The following is a 16,224-nucleotide window of genomic DNA, read 5'->3' on the forward strand; positions in this document are numbered from 1 at the left end:
GACAACTGGCTTTCAAAAGCTTCACTGACCAGCAAAGCAAAGCATGGCCAGCTGTTCGTGTAAGAAATCAAGGTAACCTGCAACACTCCAAAAGGACATCTCTAGTGATGCTTGAGAATGGAGGATCATCTTGAACCTTCCACACAACATCTAGTAATTATGAAGAAGAAAAAGAGCTTGCATTTTTCCAAATGCCAAGGGAAGTTCTTTAAAAGCATTTTTGCTCTGAATGTTGATAGAGTGACTATTAAACTCTTCCCATTCCCTGCTTCATAAGTCTCCACACAGTTGTTTTTAATTTGTGCTGTTACTGTTTGTATTTTCTGGCACTACAACTGTTTCTCATATGAAGACATAAACAGCAATGATTCCAGCTCCAAAAAACCCATATGTTCTAAAAAGACATCAGACAAAGCGTAGGAGGAAAAGAGGTACGGATAGAAGGGGAAATGTCTTCCCTTAAGTCATGCAGAAAGGACAGCAGCGGGGCTAGGAATGTTACTATTAATTAAACAGGCCTAAAACTAAGAGGTCCTGAATTGCTAATTTCTACAATTACATTGCAAAATCTGTTGTTTGAATCCTATGTTATGGTCCCAGTGAGTGCCAACATGCCATATGAGGGTAATTTTTTTGGTATCAGTTGTGCTGGTCAGGACGACACTATTTGATCAATGATGAATCGAAGCCACCATTACTTAGGCAGAAATATCCGATTCTCTTCCATAAGTTTTGCCTTCAGACAAAAGCCAAAGGGACATGTGGACACGAGGACCAGAACACTACCTGAAAACAAACGGACTTTTCTCCACTTGCACTTCATTTAAATAGCAGTATTTCTAGGTACATTTGAAGAACAGCAGAGATGTCCCTCATTCTTTGGTGGCAAAACAAAGCAGGCTATTGGCAGCTGAGGCTGTGGCTTGTATTTCTCTGAGAGGACAATATGCTGATGCCTCTTGAAAGTCCAAATGTCTAATGCTGCATCCTTGAGAGCTTGCAAGTTCCTTTCTTAGGAAAGACAGGATTTTGCTACAGTTACTTTTGCTTCCATCCCAGATTAGGCTACCTCAGTGATTAATACGAATTCCTAAGCCTCATTATTAGAAATCACATTTGCATTTGTGGGCCCTTAGTACAATACCTTAGTAGCCAATGTGCAGGAACTGGCAATTCCAACAGGCAATTTCTCATGTTCTGCAAGAAGGAGGGTGGGTCACCCTATGGAAATACCATCTTTTTCATTTACTAAAAATGAAGCCAGACAACCAGCTTAGAAAAACAAAACAAAATACTTATTTTAAAACAGCTTAACTGAAATGAATTTAACCCTCATCTAGCTAGCTCATCTCACAAAGAATATCACACCTTTGCTCCATAACATACAGATGTCCTGTTCGACACGCTGCCCAGCTAGTGTAAGATCAGTGTGATTCACTGATCTCAACCCTAGCACTACAACACAGTCAAACCATTTTTTTAAAAAAACATTTACACAAAAGGTTTTAAAACACAGAAGACAATTATTCCATTTGTTCATCCCCTCCTTGGATTCAACAACAGATGAAATCTTTAGGCTCTATTGCTGGCTTTGGGCAACCTGCTTTGATTTCATGCACCGCTCTTTACAGCAGTAGCTTATGGAAATCACAGCACTTAGAGGCAGTACCCAAGATTTATGAAAAAAGACAGTTGAGAAGGAAGGATGGGTTATTCCAAAACTAGTTACGTGGCAGATACAGCATACAATATCTGAACAAACGAACAACTGCACATACAAATTTGATGAGAGTACAGCAGAACGAGTTTCATTAAAGTACTGAATGAAGCTTCAGAAAAGATTACAAGAAGCCAGACTTCCACAGAATGGCTTGGAGGGAGCGTTTACAAGGTATGAGCTCTCTGAAAATGCAGACTGACTGAGAAGAGCTATAGCTCTGCTCTCTGCTTGATGGTGATACCAATTTAGGGCATGCACACAAGACTTACTTTTCCAGCCTTTTGTAAGATGTCTCTGTACTGTGTGGTTTGCTGCGTTTCTTCAAATTACTCGTTAATACTCATGTCAGTTTACATCTTGCCTATCAGCTTTTTTTTTTCCGTCTTTTTTCTCCCCTCTCAAGTGCCCATCCATATCTATGAGCATAATACTTGGTGAACCAGAAAAGGTCTATTTTAATTCCATCTTCGTCAAAGCCAAGACTGACCATCTGTGCTCCACATATTGCTGCTTTAGGTTCTTATGGACCTGCCTTACTCTTCACTTAAACCCCAACATCCCTCATCAGCAGTGAAACAGATGCAGCACAAAGAATTCTACATGTGACAATCTCTTTGTTTGACTTAGACATGAGGAAGATCAGAAATAAGCAGGATCTCCTATCCTAAGTTTTAACATTTTACATTTAACACAAAAAACAGAAGATTCACCCATGTATTTAAACAACTCTCAAGAATTTATCATTCATTAAAAAGGCAGGGTAGCTCAGTACAGAAGTCACTGAAGGCAGCCTCTCTGCATGTTGTTTTAGTTCAAGACTTCTGCTATTTCTCCAGCAGAATCCTTCCATGTACTTCCATTTGCCTTACTGGGCTCCCCACCCAAACTAGACCACTACGTGAGAAGTTTCTTGAATTCACTACCCCAGTCCTTCATCTTAGCGATGTATTGGACCTTCTAGGAAATTACCTTTTTCTCAACTTAGAGATTACTGTATATGTAGTTTCCTATCTTCATGCAACAACTGCCAACTTCCAAGGAGCCTCAGGAAGAGAATAAAATCTGACATGCTGCTGGTTGACAATCAAAAATTAAAAACATTCACCCATTTTTTTTAAAAAATCATCTACCCAAGCGTAGCACTTGTTCATACTTCTATCAGGCTTTCTAGATGAATAAAAATTACTTCCAGTAAAACAGAAGTAGGCATTCGTATTAGAACCGCTCATCTTCAGTTCTATATAAAAGCATTCAGGGATCCTTTTATGAAGTAAATAGCTACAGTATTAAAAAAATGCGTTAATGTCACCATTTCCATCACTGCCATCCTTACTCTTAATTTGTGTCACTGAAAAGGGAAAAGATTAAAAGGAAAGAGGTAAGTTCATAAACATTTTTAGTTCTTAAAAAAGAATTGCTAAGCAATACGTTTGACATGGAAAGCTGGAGGGCAGGTTACATGACAGCCAACTGATGTAGTTAACTTCCCGCTATTTCCCTCTGCCACAGAAATGGAGTTGGGCACAGACGTGTGGGTAATTTTCCATGGACACGCAGACAGTCATCACCTAATCAGGAGCATTAAAGGCTTTCCCAGCTCTGCTCCTAAGGCGAGGCTGTAGCTCCCTCAGCCCAGGCTCTTTCAAACAGCGCAAGACAGAGACATGAGAGGCTGTGTTTTGTTCATAAACAATTTATTTTGTTTCCAATATGTGCCCTTGTTGATTCAACAATGATGTCTGGAGAATCACGTCCTCCACCAGCCAAAGAGAACTGATTTGGAAATATTCCACCCAACTCATTTGTTGTGATACCTTGACACCACCTCTCCTCCTCAGCAGCTGAAAGTCCTTATGGCTCAGAGAGAGCATAAACTTGCACCTTATTCTGAAATGGCTAGAAATACAGTGAAGAAAGAATTAGTAAAACGACGACTCAGGGAGGCAGAGGGCTATGAATATACAAATATAAAATAGCTTATTGGAATTTTTGCTTTGACTTTAGTGTCCTGGTATTCCCTTTCCTTGATCCTCCTTCATCCTCCAACAGAAATAAACAATTGCAAAAATGTGATGTTCCTAAAATACATTTTATAAACATTTGAAATCCTGTCTCCCTCCTTCCAAAGCTAACTTGGAGCAGGTAATATGTATGGACTGAACAATACTGGACAAAGCATGAGTTTCTCATGGAGGAATTACTGATTATATCTTCTTGCTATCTGGTAAGGTGTGTGCTTTGCATTTCCACTGACTTAGACTATAAAACATGAAGTTATTTTGGATGCTGATGCCAATCTGAGCATTATGGAAAACCAGAGGTGCCTGAGACTTGGTACAGGTGGTCATGGACTCATGGAAGTTTCTTGGTTTAATATTTACAGAGATGTTTTAAAATTATGGTCTGTGAAATGTGTTTCCCAAGATTCTCCCATATCTGAGAAAAATAAAAAGAACCTTTGATCCAATTCCTTTTTAAGACTTTTAACAGTCTTTTAAAAATTGATTCATCAATTTATCTTAGCACACTTAAAAGCAGAATAGTGAATAATGACTTTAAAAAAAAAGAAAAGAGAAAGATGCTGATCTCTAAGGAGACCGTCGCTCTTTTTTCATAAGTAAATGACACTGGATGGTGCGGATTCGATTCTTGGCTGGGGCAAACTCCGGCTGAAGTTTTAATGTTGACTCATACCATTTCATGGCCTTCTCAAACTCCTCCTATAAAAAAAAAGGATAAGATCACTTGAAATCAGTTTCTAAAAGCACTGAACACTAACATTTTCTATTCCTTTCCTGGCCTTAGCAGTCAGTTGCATGGTATAGTGTGTACAGAAGTAACTGAACCAAGTCTTATTATTTTTACTTTCTCCCAAATATATTGACAATACACTGTCCCAAGTCTGAACAATATATGAAAGGAATCAAATCATGGATAAGCATCATTAACCAATTCTCCTTTTTTTTTTTCCTTCTAATTAGTACATCTTAGCATTCTTGATTTAAAAATAACTTTGAAAAAAATGATTTCAGTCAGAATTTACATAAATCTTTAAAGCTTTAAAATCTTGGACACCACAAAAAATGTCAACCTTGCTGAACAGCCACTTTTACAAACAACTTAAAAGTAGCATTAGAAGATTATTCAAAGTTAAAGGAAGTCTAAGTAGTAATACTTTTAGAGCGTACAGCAGCCAGACAATTTCAGCTGACAAGCTGGACTCTGGAATGGCATAAAGAAGCATTCACACTGAAATATCATCTTTTTTTTTACTACTGAAATCTATGCAGTTATACTACTCCACTTTTTATTAACCAGAATGTGCACTGACATGCAGTAATATATTAGAATGAAACATGGGTATTTTGAGGGATTTTGAGGTTGCTTTTTCTTTTCTTTTCTCCTGGTAAGAACAAAGGTACTTTTATGATATATTTTGGAATTCTGAAGATACAATGTAAAGTACCCTCACCCCAAATACACTAAAATGAACCACTAAAAGATCTTTAAAATCTAAGGGTGGATTTAGGCATCTTCTCTTTCAAGCAGCAGTGGTTCCTAGGGCATGCCTGTGATGAATTATTGTTAACAAGCTAATATCTTTATGTGAAAGCAGACTGCATGCTACAGTACTTCATTTATGGACTCTTGATTTTTGAGCAAATAAGACAGATCTTTGGACAGATCTAACAGGATCTCATTCCGGCATTACCTCAACTTCAGCTCCTTTTCTCCGTATCTTTGTTTGTGCAATATAGATATCTACTCTTAGTCACATTGTTGACACTAACTAGATCAATGCTCAAGTCCTTGAGTCTTGAGTTCTAAAAACTATATTTGAATACAGTTCCAACAAATTATACAGGTAATCTTGGATTAGTCTGTGGAACAAACAAAAGCATGAATAATACTGTTTTCAGATATAATCATTTACATTTATATTTTCAGCGATCTGATTTTACCTTGATGTTCTTTCCAGTTTCCTCCTCACAGCAGTAGTTTCTACAGAATCCATACAGAATTCTCACTCTAAAATTACTGCTTTCATTTATAGGGCAACTGGCTGCTAATCCTTACAAATAAAAAAAAAAGTTGGCCTCTATGATGCTATAGTATTAATTAGAATGACATCATCTACAACTTACTGGTCAGATTTAGCTCTCAAATATAGCAGATGAAATATGAAATAAATTAGCCACTTTTAGTATAATTTGATTCAGAAGATGAATTTTGTCCTATTGCTACACACATTTCAAATAATGAATATATGGTTTCCTTGAGAAATCTCTCAGATCTGGGGAAAAGGAAGTTATCCATAGACAGACTTAAAAAAAAAAAAAAAAAAAAAAAAACACACACACTGGTAACTCAACCATCCAGCTTCTACTTCATTTCTTTCAAGCTACTGCCACAAGAAATACGTTAATAGAATGAAGTCATGCCTGCCTTCAGTTCCCATTGTGCATCTGACAGCACTGCACATTTTACTCTTTTCAACCCTACTCCAATAGCCATAATACACAATTACCTGCTCAACCTCCCCTGTAATCATTGCGATCCCCTCTACAAGAGGAGCAAAACATTAAGCACAAATCTATAACAAGTGCTAAAAGAAGAACAGAGGTGCAAAGGAACAGCTACAACTGAAAATACTTTTGACGTACAAATATATCAACTATGTCTCAGTTTAATGGTGTCTCTTTTATCCTCCCAATATATTGGACCTGGCCTTGCTAGTGTTAAGAACGAAACAAGCAGGAGCCTGTCCAGCATTAGTTAGATAAAAGGAATGAACATCGTGGGCTCAGAGTAAGTAACTGAAAACTATATTGTAGATTAAAATACATAGACAGTAGGAAGAAATTTGAATCTGACCTGTAAATTTTGGGTGTTGAGCAATCAGATATTAAAACTAAACTAAACTTGTGTTTGTTCATGGTAATTGTGAACTGTTTTACTCATTATGCTAAATTAAGCTCTATAGGCCAGATACTCAGTTTACCATCAGTTTTCCAGTATTATAAAAGTATCCTGTGTTTAGACAGGTAGCCAACCAAAATTATCAATTGTCTGCTACTGTCTTAAACAAAGCTCTGCTGACAGCGTTGTGAAGCCAGCTTATAAAAAAAATACTGCCCTTCAAATATTAAATGAGTAATAAGAATTGACACTCTCCAAAAAGCACATTCAGAAGAAAATTCTTGCTTGGTGACCTTACCTCTATTTCTTGAATGCTGCTTGTACCTAAAGACAGCACATGACTGGGTGACAGCATACTCACCATTGCTACATAGACATTTGCCAGGGTGAAATGATTAACCACGAAGTGTGGGGCTATTTCCACTGCCATGGTAGCCACGATGATGGCATCATTCCAGAGTTTTGCATTGTGAAAGATGTTTGCGAGGCTGATTAGTGGCACATCCTAGAAGAGAAGAGCAATAAACACAGTGTAAGTTCTTTCCTTTGAAACTATTTCATGGTCAGGAAGACTGCCAGAAGACTCCACCATCTGGTCACTCCACTCGATCTCTGGTCACTTGGAAAGCAATGAGTCAGACTTTTTATTTTTATTTAATTTTTAATAATAAAATGATGTTTGGACCCAAGTCATAAATAAAAAATCTCCTATACATGCATCTGCTCACAAGAGACATCTATTACTCAACTGATTGTCTTGCAGAGATAATAATTTAAAAGTTAACTCACTAGTGTCCTAGCGCATACATTTATTTTAGGTATTATTATATTAGTTTACCCTCCTTAAAAAAAAATAATAAAAATAAAAAAAAAAAAAGAGAGAGAGAGAGAGGGAGACGAGATGTTTCCTAAGAAGAGATAAGACAAGCTGCTTGTATAACCCACCCTCCCTTGGCTATTCCATAAAAGTAGAAAAGTGGAAAAAGAGGGCCTAACCATTAGCACAACCGATGCACAGTTTTTTATCCTGCCTCTGCCACAGAATCCCTATATGATGTTGGCCAACGCTTCTTAATCAAATTTTCCCAAGTTGCCCTGATGGTAGTTCTTTATTTTCTGGATTTCCAGTCTGTATCCGTGTCAGACTGACTAAGCCCTGACACTTGTAAAAAAGCCTCTGGGAGCTGGACTTTACACCTACAGAGGACAACATATTGTTTAGTATCAAGTCTTAGATGCCTCAAATGGGACAATTTTGGATGCATTTGATCCCTGACTTGCTGATATCTACAAGGCAAGGAGTCCCTTTAGAATGCAAGTCATTCAGGGTTTATAAGGCAAATATTGTGAAAGTCAGAAAGACAAAAACAGCCCACAAGAAAATTAATTCTCTCTTATCCAGATGAGAAAAGGTAAGAGAAAGTAGAGAGAGTGGATAAGCCATAGAGGAGGATAAAGAATAATATAAAACAGCTGTTCAGAAAGTGCTAACTAAGTTCAAGTTGCAGCTGCATCTTTACAAACAAGATGTACAGGTTTTCTTTGGTGGCCACATGGTTGCAACATGGACGACAAAAACAAGGCACGAGTTTGGAGCACAAGCCAGCAGCACTACACCAAATTGCCAGATAACAGCACCACAGTACCATCATTTTAACAAACTGTAGTTTCCAATCCATACTGCGGCACCTACCAGTCCTACAGCTAAGGGCCCCATTTCTGAGGAGCCATAACCCTGTTAAACAGGAATACAGCAAAAGAAGCCAAAGGTGGCTGTACTCAACTTGCACGCCAATCCCTATCCTGCTTTAAAGGACAAGGGCAAAGAGACAGGACTACAGGACATGGACACAGAAAATGTGGAGTGGAATACATAAACATGCCTTAGTTGAGGCTCTTACAGAGTTAATGGCTAAATACTCCTAATAATATCCTGACAGTGTAAACTATGTTGTCTCCCATTTTTCTGATAAAGATTTAAGACACTGACCCAAAAAGTGGTTTAGTGCTACCCATTTTGGCTCTCTGGTATCAAAATGAGATTTGCAGTGTGGAGTCAGAAGTCTATACCCCAATCACCATATGCTGCAGGGGGAAGCTTTGTATCTAACACAGATATTATAATGGCCAGCGTACCACATGGCAAAGTGCAGGCCACTACACACTTCAGTCAGCTGCAACAGTCAACGGAAGGATTAGATTCAAAATATTGTGCCTTCCACTAAACTGATGCACAACATCAGGCACTAGAGTGCATGTAAGATTCGCAGCTCAAAACCGTTTTTTAGCATTTAAGTTACTCCTTTAGATATTGCTCTTTGAAAGCATAACAAGAAGACATCCCCCCTTCTTACCCCCTCCATTTTAGATCGAAGACCTGTCCAGACAAAGGCTGACTAAGACTGAAAGCCCCATGCGGTGAAGGAAAATTCAAGCCTGCATTATGCAGAGAGGTGTCAAACCCACTGAAACATTTTGCAGAATTTCTTAAGAAACGGCCCACACCAAACAGGTAGCGAAGAACTCCAAGTCCCACCACAACCAGTGAGCACCTGGTGCATTACACACACTCGTCACACACCACGGCTGGCTTTAATGGTACCTGTGCCACCGTGTGCCGCGGTACCCGGGGCAATCGGCCCGCGCGCGCGGCGAGCGGATGCGCACGCACCTTCATGTGGTGGGGGGCGTAGTGCAGCGCCTGCCGCAAGCAGTCGATCGCCCGCTTGCCCTGGCCCTTCACCCTCCAGTACAGAGCTGCCATGCTGGAGAGCACCCACGACGTCTGGTTCTGGCAAGAGAAGGCGAGCAGGAAAATCAGGCGGGCAGACCTGTAGTGAACAGACTTCCTGTCTTCCACTCTCTTTCAGCTTACTCCACAGTTTGGTTAGAGAATGTTACATTTAAAAATAGCATTAGACTACTCCAAAACAGTGAAAGTAGTTTCTTATCCAACAGCATATATGTAATACCAGCCCAGTGAGATTGCCAAGTGAAACACAAGTCTCAAATGCAAACACCATCTTCTGAAGAAGAGAATAGCAGCTAAAAAGCTTTACACAGTAATGACAGTTCCAGCAGCCCCAACAGTTTCTAACCAGCTGCCAGCTGCTGAACATCTGGGTGTGTACACACACTAGCCAACTAAGGCACCAAATTTAGCTAGCTAAGCTAGAAGCCTGGCCTCCTTAGGCTCGCTGTAGTCACTGTAAAGAGAGGATTCTCTGGGAGGGAGCTCACAGCAGAAGCCTGGAACGTCTAGCTGATTAAGCTCGGTGTCTCTAGTTGGCTGACTCCATGCCATGTACATATGGTGTACAGCTGGAGCAAAATTCAAATGGAAGATACTACATGTTTCAATTCTGTGGACTCAGATAAAGTAAATGAATGTTTACACTCACATATGCAATTAGATAAGTAGCCATCTTGATTTGTTTGATTAACTCTTGTGACTAATGAATGAAATTGGTATACTGAAGAACTGCATTTTATTTCCAACAAATTCTCCTTATTGGGAAATCTGTTTCTGGTCTCTTAGTACCAGATTTTCAGCTCATGTGAATAAAGCCTGCTGACTGTCTCCAGTGAAAACAGTAGCATTCAAGAAGGAAAAAGTTACTGTATTATATGGAGGCAAAATATACTACATCTTACGAAGTAAGTATAATGGTAACAGCATTTCTTTACAGGAATGACAAAGCTATATCGCCTTAAGTGCCAAAGCTCGGTGAGTTCTTCAGAAAGCTTCACAATAGGCCCATGGTACCAAGCTAATTTGCTTGAATCCTCTTTTCTCTAATAGTATGGAATATCCTTCTCACTCTTGGTAAGCATGTAACATACAATCCCTCCATCTTATCTACCTAGATCAATCCTGGGAAAAAATGTGTCCCTCTACCCTTGTCTCCAGCTCCAGGCTTCACTGGCCTCAATCTAGCCAGGAGGTCTGGTTTTCTGTGGGCAGAGCAGGTGAGCCTTGCACATGGTGTCCTACAGCTGCCCAAATGGACATGCCCCTTCAGCTCAGCACTGCGCATGGTAAAAGGAGGTAGGTAGAAAAGAGGCAGCTGTTGCCCACCTGACTGCTGCACACTGAGACCACAGCCACTGGCTTGAGCTACAGCTCAACTCTCACTACCCATAAGATCAAAATCAATGTTCAAGTCTGTGCTGCTTTGAGAGATACCACAACAAGGAATAGAAGAGCAGAAAGGTAAAACAGTGCTGGATTTCAAGTTTTTTGGGAAACTATTACAATAGTTGAATACATATCAACACGTGTATTCAAAACCCTGCTTACTATAGGGGTGATGCCATAAGGCTAGAAGTATGAGAAAATTGGAGAAGCTTTGATTTTAGTAAAGAGGTATGCAAGATATTTGACAGACGAGACTCCCATCCATAGGCACAAGACATAGTCCAATGGCCTGCAAATCTCAAATCCAAATACTAACACAATTCTAGACAAGAATTTCAGACAGACAGTTTGAGATGGGATTGACTCTCAAGTCAGGTATGAGCACTAACTCCAGACATCATTCTTTTCCTCATTCACACATACCTTTTCCAAAGCTTTGGCTATTCGAGTACCAACTTGTTCTAATGACTGTGGCGAGTATCGGTCTTTGCCAAGGTTCTGTAGCACCTAGTGAAGAGGAAAAACAAGAGCTCAGAGGATGGAACCTGGTAAGAAACACCATTTTCTTGACTGCCTTTTTCCTCAGCTTTTTAAGAGATACTCCAAGCCATTCCAACATAAACATGACTGTGTTTCTTGGGCCAGTATCATCTTCACATATTGCATCTCCATGCCACAGGATACTGTGAACATCGAAAGCTTGTGTATGTTCAAACTTCTCTTTCACCAACTCCTCCATTAAAGGCTGTATCTACAAAGATACTAACACTATCTTAGGATTTCCTTCAGACAAAATCACAGAAGTCTGGGAAAACATCCTGGAAGCTTTCAAATTTACAGTTACAGTTTCCACTGTTCTTACAATTTTCTCTAGGTGTCCACTCACTGAAGGTCACTTTTGGAGACAGGGCAATGAGCTAAATGCACTTTTAACTTGCTGTGGTAGGAGCATTTTTTGTGTGACAGCCTTTAATTGTGGCATACCTCTTTCAGCTGACTCTCTCCAGTGTAATGCAGGCTTGCCCGACCTGAGACGCCTTGCAGGTGGTCCAAAGTGTGCATACTGGCAGGGAGGTTGGGGTTGCAAAGGGGCTCCACAGCTGGTTCTTGCAGCTGAGTGGCAAAATCGATGTGTTCTGTAATGCTAGAAAGGTAATAAAAGCAATTGAATCAGCCAGGAAAAGGAAAGGGAAGAGTCATTTCAAAATTGCCTAGTGAGGAATTTGCCCAGAACCTGTTGGAATCTCATGTGAGTAGCTTGAGAAGCCCAAGAAACTGGATCTTCAGTCTAGAGTTGCACTCTTCTTGGCAAGCCACTGATTCAATGCCACATAATGGTTTCAAAATTCCTTAAAATCCTTGCAGAGTTCCTACTTACTTTAATAGAGCACTAAAATTTTCAGTTTACACACACCCAAAACCACACAACTGCCTTCCTTTTTGTGAGTGATTTAGTTAAGGTTCACATACATAATACTTACTCAATATTTTTAGCAGAAACAGCGAGCCATGTGCTTGCTACAGTTGTAAGCTCCACTCTACGGAGTTTCAGACATTCATCAGGACTAGGCCAGCCCAGGCTACGATAATCATGCCTTTTTCCTGGAGCAAAAAAAAAAAGTTGTCTAGAAGCAAAAGACATTGCACTTTATAGTGATTTACAAAACACCTTATGCTAGCAGATACATTTCCTAGATTATAAAAGGTTTGCTGAGCCAGGCTAGAAATCAGAGTATTAAAGTCTTTTTCATTATCTCTTCTGGAAATCCAGTCTTCTGGAAGTCAGTCTCTAAACTTTCTTTTATAATGTCATCAAATCAATTACAGCAGTATACATGCCTTTTTTATTATTATTAAACCATCTCAAATTTACTACTCTTATTTCTAAATTATGTCTTTTATTTGTGTCAAAGACCACCTTCTCATCTGATAAATTTCTCTGCTTATCCAGTTTTAAAGAAATATAACTTAAGAAAATCTCTCCTTTACTACTTGCTCTGCACAATGTCGGTCACGCTTGCTCTATTCTTATCACTTAATCACCAGAAGTTCTAGGAATTAATTACAAATTCTTTATTCAACATATAAAGTCATGCCTTTTTTCATGAGGAAGGTGTTGATGGAAGAGAATCCTATTTTTTTCAAATAGTCATCTAGAGGGCCTATTTCATTATGTAGACATGTTATGTATATTATAAAACAGTGCCAAATAAAAGCTGCAGAGAATCTGTTTTTTCTAGAAGCAGCAGTTTACCTATTGGTCCTGGAGCAGGTATCTTTGGTCCACTGATCTCCAAGGCAGTTCGGTAAAAGTTCTCATTTTCTCCATTAGTTCCTTCTCCACTTCTCCCAACAGGCTCCTGTAAATCCACGCTTTCAGCTTTTGGTTTCTTTAAACGTTTAACCTGGAAAGTGATCTAGACAAGAACCATACCAGCAAGGTTATCAGTAAGAACCATCACAAATACAATCAATTTCAATACATAACTTGTTCTACCCCAAAGAACCAGTTTCAGAGCTGTTACAGATCAGCTCAAACCTCTCCCTCCTGCTTTCCTCCTGGCCCCCTCCCAAGCCATTCTCTAAGCCTGCTCAGTCTCTCTACATCACACCATGCAAACACAACGATTTAACTGCTGGAGAACTGAAGTCTATTTTGCACCATATGTTTTGTTGTTAACATGATGACAATAAATAATTCGTTATTTTTCAGGTAACAAACTTTGGGATAAATGCTTTCCCCCCCCTCTGTATATAACTGCATGCTACTAGAAGAAAAATGCAAGGTCAGTTAAAGAATAACAACGATTATTTTAATTTTTTAAAAATTAGACTGTCAGATGTGGAGGTCCTAACAAAGCAAGCTGTGCTTACACAACATGCAAAGATTTGGAAAACATACTGAAGCTCTGCTTGCTTCCTAGCTATAAAATCAACTCCTTTACTGTCGGCCAGAAGTTTGGAGGCACCCAGCATCATTCAGCACCTAAACTCTCTTGCTACTTCGGTGATGTGGAAGCCTTTCCATTAGGGGGTGGAAAGTACCCAAGCCATTACCTAGTTCTTTTAGGGAGACACCCCTACATATTCCCACACGAAACCCACTAACTGTCCTAGTCTTTCCCTCCATAAAAACAAGGTGGTACAAGATTTAGGTAAACTGAGCCAAGCTTACCCATTCAGCTTCATCATCATCATCACCGCAGTCTCCAAAACAGGAGCTAGCCAGTCCATCTGGAGACCCCTTCTTTAGGACCCGGATTCCCTGCAAGTCCATCCGACGGCCTTTTACCTCCAGTGCCCCCTCAAAAGCTTCCTGAGGCCAAGAGTTTTCAAATTCATCCACCAAAGCCAACATCTCTTCAGACATCTGGTTGCCTTCTAAACCTTCCACTCCTTCTGAGCCATTGCTTTCTGCAACAACTGTGTCTAAAAGGAAATACCATAAAACCTCACCAAAAATTCATATCTTGTTGCATCCACAAACCATATACCATTTTTTTTTGAGTCTTAACTTTTCCACTTGCACAAATCAGTCCTCACCAACTACTCACTGCACACTGCAAATAAGAGAGGGAAGCTGGAGTCTTTGCAAGAATGCGGACTTCCCCACTGCAAAGAAGCATCAGCTGTTTGTTCAGAAATGAATACCTCCAGACCCTTGTCAAGAGTTTTCTTTCCACAAAAATGTTCTGCCTGTTTGAGAAAGTAAACAGGTGCTGTCTCTTCTTTACATATGAGCACTACAAATGCCATAAAGCTCCCTGAACCTTAATCACAGAAGCTGCTTTTCTCACTGTGCTGTCTGGCTCAGTTACTATAGAAATTTTCAAGGTACTTGCAACATGCATTTGTAAAGTTTTGCAGGAAGAACTACAACCTTTAGCCTGGCAAGTGCCTTAAACTTTCCTTTCATGTGTTGGTTTTATACATCTTGATGTTAAGCTTGGAATAAAACAGTGAACTGGATACAATCTGTTTTAAGGGTTACTTGTTGCTTTACAGGCAGATGGAAAGAATGTCGCATCTTGGAAGGAAACAATGCTAACCTTTCAACCTGCAAAATAAATTCAAGATCCCTTTTGGCACTTACCTGTCTACTATTAATATTTCATTATTTTAAGAAAAAGAGGAAAACTCCTCACCTTTACTATATGAAGGGCTCAAGCCTAAGGAACATTAAAAGTTAACAGTTATAGCTCTAATACCTAAAGCAACTTGCATATCATTCCGTTAAAGCCCATTTATATTTTATCCCAGCACCAAAGAAGTGGCAAAACTTTTCAAAGCTTTTATTATTTAATTTGGGAGAGCAAAAATGGTAAACAAAATATTCTGTTGAGCTGCATAACAATAGGTGACTGGACCAAGGACAACCTCCTTCTCTGTCCATACATATTAAGATACATGAAAGGTAGCCAATTTACTCAAATATTTGGGCTACTGAGCAAACCTGTAGCAAACCTGCAGGCTCCTTTCAATTGTCTGACAGAAAAGTGACCTAGTGGCATCAAAAGAATTATTATTTTCTGTTTTGTTAGAATTTTCTGTCCCCCCAGCAAAACTGTGAAGTACTCAGCAAGGAGGAAGACTACTCTTCTGAAAAACCTAGAAACCAACCCATCTGGCAACACTTACATTGCAGGGCTAACTTACTTTCCAGCTTTGAGAAGGAAGAATCCCTCACGGAACTCTGCGTCAGGGCCTCTGGATCTTCCTCTGTATCTCCCTCAGGGTGTTCTCCAGCCACTGCTGTGACTGAGTCATGGGGGTCACTGAAGTACTTCTCCTTATCGTGACCGTCATCTGGATTCTTCTCATGACAGTGGCCTGAAGGAGAGAGATTGACCAAGACATACCACATAAGACACTTGCTTCTGAACGCAAGACCATCTCCTTGTTTTTCTAAATGCAGATTAATATAGCAATTCTGTAAGACATCAAACATATTGTTCAATGATAAATAAAATAAAATAAAATACTTAGTGCTCCTTGACCAGGCAGATCAGAAACAGGTACAGGAAACACTCTGAACTACTAACAAAAGAAAAATCAAACATCTTTTGAGGGAAGGTTACACAGTACCTACAAAAATCTCCCCATATTGGTCACAACTCCAGGGAGCATTCCCAAAGCATGCTTATAACAACACTACACCACCCCTGGTCTTGCTGGCCAGATGAACCACGCTTCAGCACTATAAGCATCATGGCACCTACGATGAAAAGACGAACGACCGAGCCACGCTGACAGAAGATTGCCAGGCTCTGACCCTACATGTCAGCAATAAACAGGTTATAAGTAGGTAACTCTCTCATTAAACAGAAAAAAAAACCACTGAGAATAATCTATGCTGAGAATCAGAAATTTATTCACTTGAAAATTTAACTCCTCAATATTTTGGTCCCAGTAGCCAAGTTAGATGTTCAGATTCTACTGAACACAA

The 16,224-nt window shown here is 39.6% G+C and overlaps 1 protein-coding gene across 1 annotated transcript in view; it reads right to left on the reverse strand.

Annotated features, from left to right (window-relative positions):
- Positions 1 to 3,397: 3,397 nt before the first annotated feature.
- The window catches only part of TTC17 (tetratricopeptide repeat domain 17), a gene marked incomplete at its 5' end in the record, with an annotated part of 50,625 nt that continues 37,798 nt past the window's right edge, over positions 3,398 to 16,224 (reverse strand). The window contains 9 exon segments of the mRNA XM_088525929.1: positions 3,398 to 4,440; positions 7,002 to 7,145; positions 9,312 to 9,431; positions 11,202 to 11,285; positions 11,763 to 11,922; positions 12,260 to 12,380; positions 13,033 to 13,195; positions 13,954 to 14,207; positions 15,435 to 15,608. Of these exon segments, the coding sequence (XP_088382055.1) occupies positions 4,309 to 4,440; positions 7,002 to 7,145; positions 9,312 to 9,431; positions 11,202 to 11,285; positions 11,763 to 11,922; positions 12,260 to 12,380; positions 13,033 to 13,195; positions 13,954 to 14,207; positions 15,435 to 15,608 (1,352 nt within the window).

This window comes from Tinamus guttatus, unplaced genomic scaffold (genome assembly GCF_059628265.1).
Source record: "Tinamus guttatus ecotype Peru unplaced genomic scaffold, ASM5962826v1 Tinamus_guttatus_pri_ptg000240l, whole genome shotgun sequence".
NCBI lineage: Eukaryota > Metazoa > Chordata > Aves > Tinamiformes > Tinamidae > Tinamus > Tinamus guttatus.